An 18,353-nucleotide genomic window follows, 5' to 3' on the forward strand; every position below is an offset into this window, starting at 1 on the left:
ATTGATAGTACACACGGTGAAGAGAGAGACAGGGAACATTGGAGAGAGTAGCCGAGGTGTGACAAAAGGTCCAGCCAGGCTCGGGAAATCGAACACCGTGCAGGTTCATTGCCAAAAAACTGTACTTTATTACCGGTCTCGTATACAGTCTGTCTGTACATCGTCATTACCTGTGCACGACTCCACGCTGCTGACTGGGCTGTTTTTCAGCGCTCTGGGTTTTGAGAGGATTCTTCAGGCCAACGGAGTCAAGGACTGCACAGTACGTGACTCCCAACGAAGCATGCCGTCCGCCATCTGAATATCCCATGAATTAAACACCGGCCCTGCACTCCTGCTCTAGCACACGTTGTAAGCCCTGCACCTGGGTCACAGGGAGAGCCTCTCTCCTATAGTCAGAAGAATGGCCCGTTCTGTCTGTCTTGTCTTGTCTGTCTGTCCTCGTCCATGTGGTTCAGATCACACGGAGCACACGGGGGACGCGGCACGGCCACGGCCAGTATCTGTCACAGCCTCTCAGCCATGGAGCACTGATCGGGCCCATTAACCCATTCTGACCTGAGATCAGATTCTAAAAAATGTCTTCTAAACATCCTGACAGTTTTCTGAAAATGAAAAAAAAAAAAAACAGACCTACAAGCTCGTAGCGCACCACTCGGTGGCGCGCTATGAGCTTGTAGATCTGCTATTTTTCAATAGCTAAAGCATAACATAATGCTAACACCAAAAAGGGGTTCCCGCCCAGTATGGGTTAAAGCACATAGCTGTATAGAGCCGCCGAAGCATCCGCGTGTCAGAATCTGCCAAAACACTTTTCCGAGGGAAGGATGAAGTCGCGCCAGAAGACTTTTCCATGCTAAGGTCTTCAAGGAAAGGAAATGAGAAAAGTTTCACAAACACCCGCGATCACATAGATTGGACTGTTTTTATTCGACACATGTGTTATCATCCGCAATTTTTTTATTATTCGCGCTCCGCGAGGATGGAATCCAATACCTCCCGAAACGAATCTGAATGAAAGCAGACAGAAGTACAAAAACCCCCGACCGGAGAAACCGGCTCCAAATACTCTACCATGTTATACTGTAGGCCGATCCGACGGGGACCCCCAGAGGTCCTTGAAGGGGTTCCAGGGGGTCCCCAGCAAAATGTCTTAACATAGTATCACAATCGGTTTAATCACTTAAACCCTATTCAAACTTCTTGAGGAAAATGGAACTAAATACATATAAATACATACGACGTCCTGCACACTGCGTGAAAAGAGGAGTCAACAGGCAATTATGGGCCCTGTATTTTGCCCGTAAACCTAAAATTTAGCGGGCATATATACAGTTAATATACGGTAATATACAGGTGTGATGGTACAATTCGGGAGTTTACCGGAGTTTGTTGGAAAGTTTAACGGGAGTTTCCTGTGATATACTGTACACATCTGTATTCCATGTTTTTTTGCGCAGTGGCACCTACCATACAATACACCACTGGTTGTAGGAAGTGAAAACGACCAGGTCGTAAACCACTGGTCCACGGCGGCTCCGGTTGTCGCTGTGCGCGGCGGCCGGCCGTGGCGCGGCGCTGCACATGCGCCCACGGGGGGGTGATCACATTAACCCATTCTGACCTGAGATCAGATTCATACGAGGTTTCCTACTGGACACACACTGGTCTGATGAACCCATTCTGACCTGAGATCAGATTCTAAAAATGTTAGTCGTTCTTCGATTTTTTCAAAAAATAGCAGACCTACAAGCTCGTAGCGCGCCACTCGGTGGCGCGCTATGAGCTTGTAGATCTGCTATTTTTCAATAGCTAAAGCATAACATGATGCTATAACACCAAAATGGGTTCCCGGTCAGAATGGGTTAACCCATTGACGCCTGGTGCAACGTATACGTTGTTCTACCCTTGATGCCGGCGCGCTCTCTGTGTCTCATCAGCTATTGCTATACATGTAGCAACATAACTATTTTAAAAATAATCATCAGAATTTGAAGGTTTTCAGAAACCTTAGGTCAGGCCCTAGAAGGCGTTCCCAGATTCGGCCTCAGGCATCAATGGGTTAAGTGATATGATCTGTTGTTAGTGCCCTTTCGGTGCCTGCCAGTCTGGCCTGCAGACACCGAGCGCGGTCTCTTTCCCACTGATTTCCCCGCGGACTCAATTAAACGCGGCAGGCGGAGCGGGGGCTTTAGAGGCTTGCTCTTCCGCAGGGCACACGGGGTCACGTATATCCACCGCTGGCCCTGGCTGTGTTCTCATCCACTTCCTGGTGATGAGTGACCCAACGTGGCGCTTTTATGGCGCGGGGGTAAAAGTATGAATGGCCGAGTGTTTGTGGGTGACGACGACTATAGAACGCTATAGGCCGCTCCGCAGTCCCCCTGTTCACTGACACGTGTCACAGTTACAGACTTTAGTCATTCATTGACTCATTGTACAGTCTAGGTCTTTGTATTTCTCTATGTATTGTTCCCTGGTCTAGTTTTCATGGTTCTATGTTTGTTTGCTCCAGCTGTGTCTCATTTTGTAATCAACCCTCATGTGTGTATATCAGTCTTGTTCCCCAGTCAGTCCTTGTTGAGTCATTGTATCCTGTCACCTGTTTCAGTTTGTTTTAAGTTTTCTGAATTAAAACACCTATATTCATGGTTTTGAACACTACATGCCTGGCTGTCCTGCGATTTGGGTCCTTACCTCACCTACACATGACAACGTGTCCTTCGAAACTCTATACCACTTGTTTCAAGGACGCGCTGCATGTGATTGGCCAGTGCCCTTGTGCAAGGACGCGCTGTGTTTGACCAGTAGCCACTTTGAGTGGCAGTCGGTGAAAATGCTCTCGTCAGACCATGATTTAGTATTCTCTGCCTATCGGGTGTTCTCTGCCTCAATGTCGGCTCAATCAAACTTTGCAACGTTCGACACAGCAAACTCACTCGCTTTAGTTCTCTCGGTGGTGTCTCACGTGGCTCAGGTTAGCTTGAGACCTCTTGTCACGGTCTAGTGAAGTCCATAGAGTTATATATTTAGGTTTAGTCCGCAGTTGTTGTATATAGGCTGAGAGGCACTTCAGTGTTGACCACAGACCAGTGCATAATAAGCTCAACTGGTATAGAGTTTCACTGACGTGTGGGAGTCCTAAATGATAACAGTGAAAATTGCGAATATAACAGATCTACGAGCTCACAACGCATCGCAAACAAGTAGATTTGAGCGTTGTGCGTTCGGGAAATGGCACACTGAGCGCACTGTTCAATGCAAACTAATAGGCGAGTGCGCTCCGGTGCTGTATTTACAGAACGCGCCCTACATTGCAGCATCGATACATTTACTTTCTTACTGAAGTGAGTACTTTTTCCACCGCATGTGTGAAGAACTGGCCACGTTGCATGTCGTCTCCTCGCTCTCTTAGCTTTTCTCTCTCCACTGCTGTGATAAAAAAACGTGGGGAAAATCAAACATTTAATCTCATAAAAACGATATACCAAATTAAAATATATCTTCGAGGTCGACGACAAGGTACTGTAGTTTCCAACAACCACCCGGCAGCAATAAGTAAATTAAGCGATATTACACTCGAGGGGGTGCGTTATACCGTCATTATTGGCACGGCGGTATAGGATGCGGTCAGGAACGAGGCTGCTTGTGCCAGGTTCCCTGAGAGCATCTCCGCGAAGCACACCCAGGAGTGTAATGTTGTTCTTATTACGGCAGTTTACCACATGAAAGATATGATGAAGATATCCACAATATGAAAACATTTTCATTGTGTCTTTCATTTTACCGAATTCGCAATTCACTCTTAAAATAAGAATGTTGTTTTTTGTTTTTTTTGCTGTAGGGTTATTATCATTTCCCTGGAAATACATGTGGTCTGACTAATACCTGGAATACAATCAGTTGCGTCAGTAGAGACTCCTATGAAACTACACTTAGTTTATGACTCCAGCGAGTAGCCTTAGCCTCGGTACCCAGGCTTTTTTATTTCCGTTTGCATTCGGCTCAAAAAGAGCCTAAATAACGACATAGAAACGGAGGGATTTTCCAAAGTGAATGAATGAATGAATGTTTGGCACACATACCATAATATCCCAACACAAAAAAGCCTTGCTATATAGCTCAATTATCTGCTGAAAGGAATACTTTTTTTGAGGAATGATTGAAGGCTGCAGGGATCTGTTAGTGGCTCTTAGATGGGTGCTCTTTGGTGATACAGGTAAAACCATATAGACAAAAGGTATCCTTCTTCCAAGTTGTAGTACTGCTTGTCAAAGTGTAAATTGCAGACTTGAAAAGAAAACAGTCCAAGGCACACAATGATGATTGATGATGAGCAAGGCAAATAAATAACAGGACCAGGTCCTGTTATTTATTGTCTATATACTTTGTTTGTTTTTCATTTGAGCATGTCTAGGTGCTGAGTTGATCGCATTCTAAATGATTTGCTTGGTCAGGACTATACTTATAGTTCTGTATAGCCTCTTTCCCAGCCCTTTTTCTCATGTCTGAGGAGAGAAGCCTGGTATAACAACCTAATGTCTATAGGACTTCTGTTGTATATTATTATGTACTTCAGCTGTCTTTTAAGACCAAAAAGTACCTTGGGCAGTACTTCCGGTTAGACACACTCGGTAGCATGTCTCGCCAGGCATGCCTGTTGTGTGTAGAACATGTCGAACGGATCAACGGTCTGGTACGAAGTGTAAGGATCAAGACTACCTTAGAGAGACCAGTAAATAAGCTGTGTCTTCTCTTAGAAGCTGAACACTAAATAACCGAAGACTGAACGAGCATCTAACGAGCGTCTAAAGAAATCAGAATGTAGCACCTACTTCAAAGGATTTAATTAGTTTAGATTTATTGGCTCATTTTTTTTTAGTTTTTTAAGTACCGGTATTGCTCTCCTAGACGGCTAACAATTAGGGGCCGGTATGTTAGAGCCAATTTAGTTATTTCTATCTTATTTATTAGTTCTAACAGATTTATTTATTTTTTCTTTGCATTTAGAGTAGCCAATTATTTTTGTACCAACTTTTTCTACCCCATTTAGCATCACCCTCTTTGCCCAGCTTCCCTCACCCCCAACACGGGGCCAATTGTGTTCGCATTGACGGCCCGATGCACCACCGATGGATTCAAACCCACAACCTCCGTGGCGGCGCATCAAGGACTTTAACCACTGCTCCACCCGAGCGTGAATGTGTCCCATTGATTTCAATGGAGAATATTATATTTGCTTCCTCAAGCTACAGTATATACAGAAAGCAGACAAAAAGAACAAAGGTGATGCACACAATGGACCTCTGTTCACTGCCCAGAAGACTGTGGCAGTGTGCATTTTGGAGAGGTCAGCCATCCAGCAGTAACTGGGTGGTCAACCACCGTCGGTCAAGCTGGCTGGCCTCAACCTATTTTGGGAATAGGACATTATTATAAGCAAAAGGTTTCCCAGATTTTCACATGAGTTCAAAACTATTTCAAATAGCTTAGTTACACATCCACAACAGTTGTAGTCCTGCTATTTAGTTATTTAACCCATTTTGGGTGGGAACCCCTTTTGGTGTCATGTTATGCTTTAGCTATTGAAAAATAGCAGATCTACAAGCTCATAGCGCGCCACCGAGTGGCTATGTGGAAGACATTTTTAGAATCTGATCCCAGGTCAAAATGGGTTAAAATGTATACGGATTGGATCTATGGTCCCAATTAAACCCAACCCATCGTTTAAGAAACACTGGTCTGTACATCACCACCTCGTAAGGAAAGTCCCCCCGTCCCCCCCTTTGACCTCTGGGGCTGGTTCTCATCCTGGCCGGGCCGGGCCCTGCCAGCGGGGACGAATGACGTGGGTCCCCGTGTGGGTTCTGAAGCAGCCCTTTGTTTCTGCTAGTGTGGCTGTTTTCCATTCCGCTCCGCTTCCAGCTCTGTTTCCGCTTTGGTTCCGTTCCGTTCTCCTCTGTCCAAAACTCTCACCTCTTTCTATGTAACGTAGTCGGTGGCCGAGGGCACCGGCGGTCCACAGCTGCCATTCAGGACTTTGATGGATCTCGTAGGAGGTCTGGAGATAAGGCTTCAGTTCCAACTCAATTATAGGGCGGTCTATATAATTGAGTGACGCAGTGACAAGATGGCAGCACAGATAAGGACAGGCAGCGTGAAGCGCCACCCAGGGCACATGCACACTGTCTCAGACTGTGACTATATGGTGACAGCCCCTATGTAACAGTCAGTATACGTAAAGTTATGTTTTACTTTCAAACATGGTTGGGGTTATTCTAACGTCTACTCTAGCTTTTGTGAGCACCCCCAGACATGTTTTTTTTTAAGTTGCTTGATTCAGTATTTCTATATTTCATTTTATCAGATTTATCCCATATAAATCCAATGTAACTTCAAAACTCAAATTAACTATGTTAGAATTATTGTTGAAAACACCCATCCTTTATGCATTTATAAATGAATTTACTTTTTAAATAAGGACAATATCAGTCACCAGAAAATGGGAGTTTGAAGTTACAATGGGTTTAAATATAAATGTGAATCAAGCAACTTAAAACCTGCCTGGGGAGCTCATTGTAGATGTTAAAATAAATTACCCCAAACATTACATTTTAAAGTGAAGTATCCCTTTAACGTGCAATGAATAGCGGAAATAGCCGATGTATGCAAGTTCACAGCGGGTCACATCACGATGCGTTGTTAGCTTGTAGATCTGCTATTTTTCACCATTAAATATTGCTTAAGTGATTAGTTGATTCAAAACAATGTTGCAACTTTTTGGTCCCGGGCGGGGAGACACACAAATGTACCTTTCGGGTCCCGTCGTCCCGACTATGCAGAGCTGCAATAGTTTGGTGTGGTTACTGATCTAGACTCTCACGGGAACTGCGGCTGTCTGGAGTGAGTCCACACACACACACACACACACACACACACACGCACGCACGCACAGAGAGAGAGAGAGAGAGAGAGAAAAGAACCCGGTGCCCTGGCATCACTCTTGCTAGCTCGCTCCGGGGCAGCCAGCTGTTGAATGGCATCCGCTAACATGTGGACGTCATGGGTACACCCCTGTCTTTTCCACAGCCGTTACTTCCTCTCTCTCTCTCTCTCTCTCTCTCTCTCACTGTCTCTCTCTCGTTCCGCAGACCGTTGGAGCGCGGCGCAATTATTTCTGCTTTTCTGCCTCTCTCTCTCTCTCCTCTCATAAAGAACAGCTGGGCTCCTCGGCCGCCGCACATGTATCTCTGTGTAAATAGGACCAGAGCGATGTAATGGGAAGGGGGTTCACATCGGTCTCATCATCCGCCGTAACCCAAGAAGGGGCTGAGTTCATGGAATCTGGATGGATAAAACAGAGCGGGGCGGGCGGGCCGGGCCTCGGGTCTGGTGCACGCATGGTGGTGCTGATGGAGGTTCTGCTGAGATGATGGGTTCTGCGGAACGAGTTGTCGGAAGTAACTAAGTACACTTACTTTACGCAATAAGCACGGTACTTCAGTACTATTTTGAGGTATACTTTGGAGTGCATACTTAGTTTAGACTAGTCATTGGTTAGACATGGGTTAAGGTTAGGTTTAGGTGTGCTGCCCCGTGGGAGGTTAGGGTTAGGGTGAGGGTTTGAGATAGGTTGTAGTTGTAGGACTAATGACTGGTCTAACCAAATGACTAGTATAAATACCAAATACTGTCTAAACTAAGTACTACACCCGTATACTTTTAATTTTATTTGAGTATTTCCATTTTCCAATATACTTTGTACGTGTTGTGAGCTTATAGATTGATTATGTGTTTGAAAAGGTTTGACAAATTGTGAAAACTTTATTTCTTTAATGGACCAGTCTTTTGGTACTTTGACGTATTTCGACGCCAATACATTTGTAGTTTTACTCGACGTAAAGTTTTTAATACAGGCCTTTTCTTGAAACATACCAGTATTTCTACAATGCAGTAGTATACTATACTTCTCCCACCACTGGTTGAGGGAGAAAAATCAACAACGGTAGGTGGTCTCGGCCTGTTGAAAAGCAGACCCCGACAGGTGTTCATCGTAGTGGAATTAATATAATCCCACACAGTGGGGGTAATTTCCTTTTACTGTCACACTTCCTGCCTTCACCTCGTACGAACCGCCAAGTGAGGGTGTGTGTGGGGGCAATGGCACCACACACACACACGCACACACACACACACACACACACACACACACACACACACACACACACACACACCCACACACACACATCACACAGTCACACATCAGAGAATGAGATAGTAGTACACATGCACAGACATGTCACTGGCGTATTGTCATTGTCACCAAGCAAGCACGGCGCTATAGTCAGAATGATCAGAGGCAGTACGGCACGTTCTGAAGTAATGTCTGAGGCGCTGACCCACATACCGTATAATGCTCTTGTTTGGAATCTATGCTTTTCAGAAGGAGCAGAGAACACTGTGGGTTGTTTTTTTTTACCTGCTGTCACATCGCTGTGGCAGATGAGTGTTCCCACGAGTGTGATGTAAAAGGTAACAAACGGAAAATGTGAAAAAAGCGCCCCTTGGAACGTTTGCCTCCCCTCCCATACCCCCCCACCATTGCAGTGGTTCTCAACCTGTGGGTCGGGGCCTACTGGTGGGCCATGTGAAGGATACTGCAAGTGGAGCCCCGAATAGCTGGCAAAACACTACGATTTGAAAGATAAAATAACCTTAAAACCTTGAAGTAACAATACCTTTCTTTGTGATACATTTATACATAATATAGGAACTTATTGTAGTTCCATTGATCAAGGCCGGAACACAGTGGATTGATTGATTGATCGTTGAAATAAACTGCATAAAATGCACGCAGGCACACCCATCTGACCACTTTTTGTGTTAAGTGAGCTTGTAGATCTGCTATTTAAAAAAATAATAATCTAAGATAGATTATTTGATCGAATATCGATGTCTTTCTTTATGATCGATTAAATGGATCGAGTTCCATAAACTGTTCTAACATACCGCGTATACAAAAAACAACTGTACTATAGTGTTTCACGGCGAGTGAAACAGATTCCTAGATATTAACCTATTTTGGGCGGGAACCCCTTTTGGCGTTAGCATTATGTCATGCTTTAGCTATTGAAAAATAGCAGATCTACAAGCTCATAGCGCGCCACCGAGTGGCGCGCTACGAGCTTGTAGATCTGCTATTTTTGAAAAAAATCAAAGAACGACTGACATATAGAAACATAGCTTTTTCAGAAAACTGTCAGGATGTATATAGAAGACATTTATAGAATCTGATCTCAGGTCAGAATGGGTTAACATGGGCTGCATATTGCTCCAGTCCTCGAACACGTCGGCTTTCATTACGGCGCGCTCTCTAAACGCGCAGCCGGCTTCGGGGCTGACAGGCCAACATCTGTTTTTATGCAATCCTCCTCGGTGCTATTTTGGAAAACAGTACCATGTGTGTGTGGAGTGGAGGAGGACATCATGATAGAAGGGGATGGGGAGGGGGGGGGGGAGGGATCTATGCTACGGACAGCTGGCTTGATTTGCCTATTTGTTGTTCTTCTCTGAAAATTGTCAACTTGGCTTTGAAGCAACCGGGCGCTCAGTGTCAGCGACACGTACAAATCCGACAAAATCCGACGTTTTGGCGTGGCTGTGCGTGCGTGCATGTGCATACATATATATGTGCGTGTGTGAGTGTGCGTACGTGTGCGTTGTATATGCGCCGGGGGAGACATCACAAGCCTAAGCCAGTTGGCTGTTGAAGTTGGCCCTCTGCTCATAACCCTGATGTCCCACACAGTGAAATATCACAGTAAAGATTTGACCCAGCACGGGTCCGTTTGTACCGAGTTCACGTTGACACCCCTGGATCGAGCTCAGCACCAGCTGCTGCTGTTGTTGTGGTTGTTGTTCGGGGTCGTGCTTGGTTTGTTCATCATCCTCGGTCGGACCATATATGGTCCACACAGGTGGGGGGGGGGGGGGGGGTAGGGCTGACAAGGACAGTCACACGAACCCAGAGGGGGAAAGGATAACCGAGTAGCACCCATGGGTCCAGGTGTGGGGTGTGTGGTGGAGGTGGGGGTGGGTCGAGGAGGGTGAAGGTTGGGCTTAATACCCACTCGAGTCCTGGAGAAAAACAACCTTCATGCGTTCCTGAGCTACAGTACACACCACCACACTCAGTGTCTCGTACACAGTACACAACACGTACACCTTTGTATTGCTATCCTTCATATTTGAGGATAGGGATTTTATGAATGCCATTTTTTTTTTGCAAGTACACAAACACACTCACAAATAGCTGTATGTATAGGCTTGCATTCGTGTATACGTCCATCCACACATTTCTGCCTCGGAAAGATAACCTTGCGTGGGAGCCTGGGAGGACATTCATTTTTGTAAACCGATGCACAGCTAGGAGCTTTTTTCTATCTGCGGCCAAGAAGACCCTGCTGGCACATCTCTGCATAAACATAGAACTCGTACGGCTGTACACACACGCACACACTGTACTGCACGGCACACAGTCATTTTTCACACTATAATAAACATGGAACTCGTACGAATGCACACACACTGTACGGCACACAGTCATGTTTCACACTATATTATCGCGGTGAAGCTCAATAAAGTGGCATGAGGTCTGCAACAAAGGCAGCTTGGCAGACAGGACCCGAGGCTGTGCTGTGTGAATGTGTGGTTCCTCCACGGGAGTGGTGGAGAGAGACCACCCCACTCTGTGCTCGTCCAAAAACAATATTAAGCCATTCTGGGCGGGAACCCCTTTTGGTGTTCGCACTTAGCATTATGTTATGCTTTAGCTATTGAAAAATAGCAGATCTACAAGCTCATAGCGCGCCACCGAGTGGCGCGCTACGAGCTTGTAGGTCTGCTATTTTTTTAAGAATCGTGAAAAGTGACATGAAAGTGTTTGAGAACATTAACTGACATAGAAAAACAGCTTTTTCAAGAAAACAGTCAGGATTTAGAAGACATTTTGTAGAATCGTTCCCGGGTCAAAATGGTTTAAAAACACACCATGGCCTGTTCTCTCCCCCCGTCCCGTTCTCACATATTTACGGGTGTTGCAACCCTTCGCAGAGGAAGAGATCGTTTGGTTGTTGGAGTTTTTTACAGTCCCCTGTCTCGTAAAATATGCCTTATCAGATATCTCTCTGCCTTCGTACACGCTCTCTCTCTCTCTCTCTCTCTCTCTCTCTCTCTCTCTCTCTCTCTCTCTCTCTCTTCACTCTGTCTCTCTCTCCCTTAGTGGTGGAAGAAGTACTCAGATTTTTTTACTTCATATGAAAAGTTATCAATACGACAATATTTAAAAAGAAATACTGTGCTACAAGTAAAAGGCCTGTGTTAAACATTTTACTTGAGTATCGGCATCAAAACATATACTTACAACACCAAAGTATTTGGAAAATAGTGCGCTGTTTTTCCTTTGTTTTGCCGATGGGTACCCAGATTGACAAGCTCACAGTGCCTCGCTTCGTGTGTCGTGAGCTTGTAGTAAAGCTTCCAATGAAGAATAAGGCTTAAGTGAGCTAAATCTGATATTGTGAGGTCACTATATCACTGCTTTTTTTTTTCATTGGCACGTTTGACTGTCAAGGTTTCAGCCTCCAGGAAGAAACCCTAAATACAAAGGGAACATAACAACTACACCAAGGTGTGTAATGAAGCTCTGTCACCTCACAAACGCATGGAAAACTAAAATCACGGCACTCCATCTTTAACTATAGTCACTAAAGCTGTAAAATAATGTGTTCACTCCATATATCCCTTTGAGATGTATAGTGTAGTGAAGTGTGAAGTATAAACAAGTACTCAAAAAAACAAAATTAGTACTGTACCTGAGCTTTCAACCACTGATCTCTCTCTCTCTCTCTCTCCACTGGGAGAAGAATGTCACCAAGGCGCTGTGCTCTTCACACGCTGATAGAGCTCATTTTGCCGAGGCCGCTGTGCTCCAGTGGTTAATTGATTTTGTGATTAACGGCAATTATGGCGCTGATTACATCAGACTGAGGAGGCCTCGCGTCACGTGGCATTGCTCTTCTTGTCCTTTTCCCTCCTATTTCTGGGGAGGGGGTCGTCCCTCTCTATCCTCAGAGCTTATAACCCGCCCACCCTCTGTTTCTCTCGCAATGTTTCCACTCGGTTGATTTTCAACAGAGCTTTTTGCTGCCGTGAGAAGACATTTACATTGCCAAAGCAAGTGTCAAATGAAAAACAGTGAGAAGAACTGAGAAATGTATGTTCAATTAAAATAGCATAAGGAAATGTGTAAACACAGCTGTGTCGCATTGCAACACATCCAACCAGCTGACAGAAAAATGTTCATTTGCTGTTAGAAATAGTTATGTATACATGTAGGCAAGACTATCTTGGTACAAAGCTTCTGTTTCTCTCTCTCTCTCTCTCTCTCTCTCCTTTGTCCACCATTCGACCTTGAGGCTTATAATCAGGAGTTGTAGTAGCCACAGGATAATCTAAGCGGTGGATATTGTTCTTGTCTTCATGTCTTTATGTATGTACCGGTAAATTGTCTTGTTCTTTGTGTTATGTCAAATGTGTGTATATGTGTTCTGCATACTTGGCTGCTGTGTCGCAAGACAAATTTCAGTGTGAACTGACAATAAAGTACTATATCATATCTCTCTCTCTCTCTCTCTCTCTCTCTCTCTCTCTCTCTCTCTCTCTCTCAGGTATCCGTTCCCCACGGTGTTCAGCAGCTGCAGTAAGAAGGACCTGAGCGCCAGCTTCGAGAAGGGCGTGGGCATGTGCCTGTTCAACATGCCCGAGGTCAAGGTGCTGTACGGAGGGCAGAAGTGTGGCAACGGCTACGTGGAGGAGGGAGAGGAGTGTGACTGCGGAGAGCCGGAGGTAAGGGAGACCTTAAAACTATACGTGGAGGAAGGAGTGGAGTGTGACTGCGGAGAGCCGGAGGTAAGGGAGACCCTAAAACTATACGTGGAGGAGGGAGAGGAGTGTGACTGCGGAGAGCCAGAGGTAAGGGAAACCTTAAAACTAGGTGGAGAAGGGAGAGGAGTGTGACTGCGGAGAGCCGGAGGTAAGGGAGACCTTAAAACTAGGTGGAGGAGGGAGAGGAGTGTGACTGCGGAGAGCCGGAGGTAAGGGAGACCTTAAAACTATACGTGGAGGAGGGAGAGGAGTGTGACTGCGGAGAGCCAGAGGTTAAGGGAGACCTTAACCCATTCTGACCTGAGATCAGATTCATACGAGAGCCAGAGGTAAGGGAAACCTTAAAACTAGGTGGAGGAGGGAGAGGAGTGTGACCCCGGGTAGCTGGAGGTAAGGGAGACGGTGGATTGATCACCTCCTCTCCCTTTGACCTGCTGACAGGTGAATTTTTAGGCCTGTCTTGAAGGAAGCCAGTTATTTCCTTGCTTTGAGGGAAGGGGGGAGCCAGGGCATTCCAGGCCTGAGTAGCAGTGCTGTACGTGGAAGGTGAATTTTTGCCCATATTTGTTTTATATTTAATATTTAATACGCCAGATTGTTGTGGACAGCCTAAGGCTATACGTGCATGAGGAGGGAGAGGAGTGACTGCGCGGGGAGCTGGAGTGGTTCTCAAAAGGTTTTCATTTCAAGGACTCATAATATTCTTCCAACGGCATGCAGTGGCCCAGGGCCGGTACAGCAGCTGGATGGGAACCCAGTTCCATCCGGGGATCCCCCAGAGTTAGTGTCCAGGTGTCCTTGAGCAAGACGCTGCATGAACCCCTAATTGCTCTCGATGTGCAAGTTGGTGCCAAGTATGGTTTCCTTCGCCACCTAGCACTTTGGATAAAAGCACTATGTAAATGCACAATTTATCATTTACCAATTTGCTGTTGAACCTTTTAGAAATATTGCCCACACAGATTCTTCGTCATCAGAAAAAATCTACTTTGAATGATATGTTATTTTGATATCGGTTCGATACTGATATTGCATGTTTTAAAGCGTAAGACCACTTTTTTTTTAGAGGTTTGGGTTGTGTAGTTACCTTGCCATGATGTAACTCCAAATGTGGACAAGAAAAAAAAAAAAAAAAAAGTTCCAGTGATTAGAAATTGATAATTCAAAATATGAGAGCTGTTTTAGCGTACAATGTAAGTCAATGAGGAGCATATTTTGAATTATCAATTTCTAATCACTGTCTGGAGCAATTTTTTTTAATTTATTTCTTGTCCACATTTGGAGTTACATCATGGCAACGTAACTAGTAACTACATAACCCAAACCTCTAAAAAAGTGGTCTTACCCTTTAAGGCTGATGCCCGGGAAGAAAAACAGCTACAAACTCACAAGCATGTAAATTGTCTGGTTTACGGTGTGCGACACATCAACACCAAACTACGTGTAAATCAGACTTAACCCTTCCTAGGCGGGAACCCCTTTTGGTGTATTAAGCATTATGTTATGCTTTAGCTGTTGAAAAATAGCAGATCTACAAGCTCATAGCGACGGCACCGAGTGCCGCGCTATGAACTTATAGGTCTGCTATTTTTTAACAATCGTGAAAATGTGGTGTACATCTTTGAATATATATTCTTTCAGAACGTTTTTAACTCAAATCTTTGCTTCTGTTCTGGGGGCATCCTTGGAACAACATATTTTCAGATGGGGGGTCGGCGGCCAAATACATATAAGTCTAGGGGGTCCTTGACATTAAATAGTTTGAGAACCACTGACATATAGAAACATAGGATTTTCAGAAAACTGTTAAGGATTAAGAAGACATTCGTAGAATCTTCCTCAGGTCAAAATGGGTTAACCCATTCTGAACGGGAACCCGTTTTGGTGTTAGCACTATGTTATGCTTTAGCTATTGAAAAATAGCAGATCTACAAGCTCATAGCGCGCCACCGAGTGGCGCGCTACGAGCTTGTAGGTCTGCAATTTTTGAAAAATCGAAGAACGACTGACATTTTTAGAATCTGATCTCAGGTCAGAATGGGTTCATCAGACCAGTGTGTGTCCAGTGGAAACCTCGTATGAATCTGATCTCAGGTCAGAATGGGTTAAACATGCAAGTGGGCGTTCTGTGAGCGTTCCGCTCCGTTTCCGACGCGTTGACATGTGCGTCCCGGCCGGGCCGTCCCACCCAGGCTCTGTTCCCCTCACGCTGTAGATCACTGTGGAGTAATCGCCCAGGAAACGTTTTGGCAAAATGAAAATCGACGCAAGAAGCCGCGGCGAGGATTTCCTGCAATGACGGAAACCACAACACAAACAAAGTATAAATCAGAGACAAAAAAAACACAACAACAACTGAAATAGCGGTAACCAGGGTTCGATTTGTTACAACAAAAAAGTCATAAAAGGGCAGGCAGCTTTTTCTTCACAACTTAGTCCTGTATATTTGTCCGATAATAACTGATGTAGATCTTTACAAGCTCACAAATTTGGAATAAATTTGCCCCAAAATAAGGGACGCCAGGGATAATGCGGTTAACATAAATATCTCAACAAATATTTTGTTCCAGGAACCCCCCCGAGAAGCGAAGATTTGATTTTCACAATAAAAAAAGTTAAAAAATAGCAGATCTACAGGTTCATATAGCGTGGCACAAAGTGACACGCCCCTTGAGCTTGTATATCTGCTATTTTTGAATAGCCAAAGTACAGTATATTAAACTGTGAAAAGTGGTTAAAATGTAAAGTGACACAATTGCCTTCCCGCTTTGGGTGAAGCTGGCAGTGTACTAGATCATTGTGGACTATTTATGTCACCCGAATTAGGCAAATTGAAATGAACACAAGAAGCCGGCAGAGGTTTCTTTTCCAGCAATCATCCTGCAATGCTGGAAAACCACAACACAAACAAATATAATTGAGAGAGAGAGAGAGAAGAAAACGACAGCTGAAACAGCTCCACGTGTATAGTTAGGAAGGTAGATCATTATACTGTCTGTCTGTCTGTCTGTCTGTCTGTCTGTCTGTCTGTCTGTCTGTCTGTCTGTCTGTCTGTCTGTCTGTCTGTCTGTCTGTCTGTCTGTAGGTAGGTAGGCCTGGGGGTGCGCGGGGGGAGGGTGATAGTAGGTGTATGTGTGGACATGAAGAATGGTGTGGTAGCCTCTGCTTTCCAGCCTGATTCGATTTGTGTCAAAGTGTCAAACTTCGCCAAGTTTCAAACTTCGCTAAGTGACCAACTTCGCCAAGTATCAAACTTCTCTAAGTGACCAACTTTGCCAAGTATTAAACTTCGCTAAGTGACCAACTTCGCCAAGTGACAAACTTCTCTAAGTGACAAAACAAACGCAGCAAATCAGGCTGGAAAACCAGGCTAGAGAAATGGATGCTTTATGGTTTCAAAACGACTTGGGGAGTAAAGCTTACATATTTGGAAATGATCCAGGGTGGGGTTAGGGTTAGGGGTTAAGGTTGGTTGGGTGCTAGCAAGGCCCACAGATTTACTGCCGGACTTTGTTACATGCCTGTGTTGCTCGCCAAAGATAGCATAATCTACAACCTCACACGATCGTATATCAGCTTTAGGCTTAGTGTTTACACATGAAAAAGAAAAAAAGGTAAAAATAGCATTCATAAAGTCATCACCCTAAAATTGATGTCCTCACAAGTATAGTAATAGAAATGGAGGAATGTGCGTGCGCTGCTCTGCGAGGAAGGTCTGATTATTAAAATACAAATTCACCGACTAGGAAACATCGCTGACAGCTCCACACCATCAACTAGTGAATTATTTAAATGAGCGTGCCTCGCCATGCGTATATGCAATGACAGCACGTCCCCCCCATAAACATGTCATTCTCTAAAATGATGAACACAGTGTATCATCACCCACCGTTCAGCCGACAACCTGCTCAAAGGGGAAGTTGACATGAAATATGATATGATGGAAACATTTATTGTGATTCGGGGGAGAAAAGTTCCTGAATTATATATCATAATGTCTGTTGTGCTACGGGAGAGACAATGCCGTCTTTTGGTCCTCATTTGGAGCAAATTTAGATTTAGTTTAGTCATAGTTTATCCATTGAATAGAATGTCATGTGCTTTTAGTCATGTTTTAGTTTTCTACAGTTGGATTTTGTCGACAAAAAGACCTCAGAGGACCACAATGGAAACGAGTCCTTAGGGCTTGTTGTGTTTTCCTTTAACACAGTGGTTCTCAAAGTGGGGTCCGGGGACCCCCAGGGGTCCAGGGCATCCCCAGCTAAATGATACTTGGACCCTTATGGGACTGTAACTCTGAGAGTGTTCCATTTGTACACTCTCAGAGTCAAATTAACATTCAATTTACAATATAAATTGGGGTGCCAGAGAAATGGGCGTCCTTAATGCATGACATGCAAACTGAGGGTCCTTGACATGAAAACGGTTGAGAATCACTGCTTTTAGCATCCTTTTAGCAGCACTGCTGATAAAGCCAGTCTCCACAGAGCTGTGCCGAGTCAGGCCGGCCGGCCCAAAGCCCGGTCAGAGAGTTCAAGCTGCAGCACCATTAAAAAATGTCCCCATGACCCCCCTCTCCGCGGGCCCCCCTTCCATTGAGTCCCCAATCCTCCCTCCCGCTACCCTCCTCGGCCCCCGGGGGACCATGAGAACAGTCGGCACCCCTAATTGATCATTCACACAGCGGGCCATTTTGGCTCTTACTTCATACTCGCCGCCTGTGCTGTGAGCATATCAGCTTTTTAGGTTATTTATTGTGTGTTATTTTTTATTTTTCTCCCATCAAGCTGTTATTGGTTGTCATTACACAGACATCCATGCCTTGGCTGTCCGACACGATCCGCCACAGTCTGCTAAACAGATGTCATGCTGGGTTTTTTTTGCCGTCCCGGAAAAAAGTCCCTGGAAAAATAGACGCGATGCCATTGGCCAGTATAGTCACTTTGAGTGGCAGTTGTGCCAAACGCGCTCAACCCCAGAACATGATGTGGCGGCTCATGTGAGACAAGCAAGGCATGGACGTGTTTGTAATGACAAACATATACCCTGAAGAAGGCAGTTGTACTGCCGAAACGTTGGTTTTTTACTCTGCATCCTAAATAAATAATCAGCACTTTGGCTATCAGTGTGTCAGCCACCCTTTTGTCTTTTTAAGACGTAACTCTTGTAATGACAACACATTCATGGAAACAAATAAATATGAATCCCTTTTTGGACCGCAACAGATAGTGTAAAAGCGATGTTCCTCTATGGGCTTCGCTCTATGCTATGAGGGCTGCATGCTGGGGTCTGCTGGGGAAACCTGGACAACAGGTGCATATTCTGCAAAATAGACCCTGTGGCAAGTCGTTTGGGATCAATATAAGTATAGGACAATGAGCCTATATCTGTCTGCATTTCAAACTGGG

General features: G+C 44.9%; 1 protein-coding gene across 1 annotated transcript in view; it reads left to right on the plus strand.

Moving 5' to 3' along the window:
- Positions 1-18,353, plus strand: part of adam12a (ADAM metallopeptidase domain 12a) — a 170,606-nt gene that overhangs the window by 123,331 nt on the left and 28,922 nt on the right. Inside the window, exon 12 of the mRNA XM_080789705.1 lies at positions 12,729-12,906. Coding sequence (XP_080645831.1) covers positions 12,729-12,906 — 178 coding nt within the window. The remainder of the gene's footprint in view (positions 1-12,728; positions 12,907-18,353) is intronic.

This window comes from Protomyctophum bolini (assembly GCF_963924005.1).
Source record: "Protomyctophum bolini genome assembly, chromosome: 18".
NCBI classification, from domain to species: domain Eukaryota; kingdom Metazoa; phylum Chordata; class Actinopteri; order Myctophiformes; family Myctophidae; genus Protomyctophum; species Protomyctophum bolini.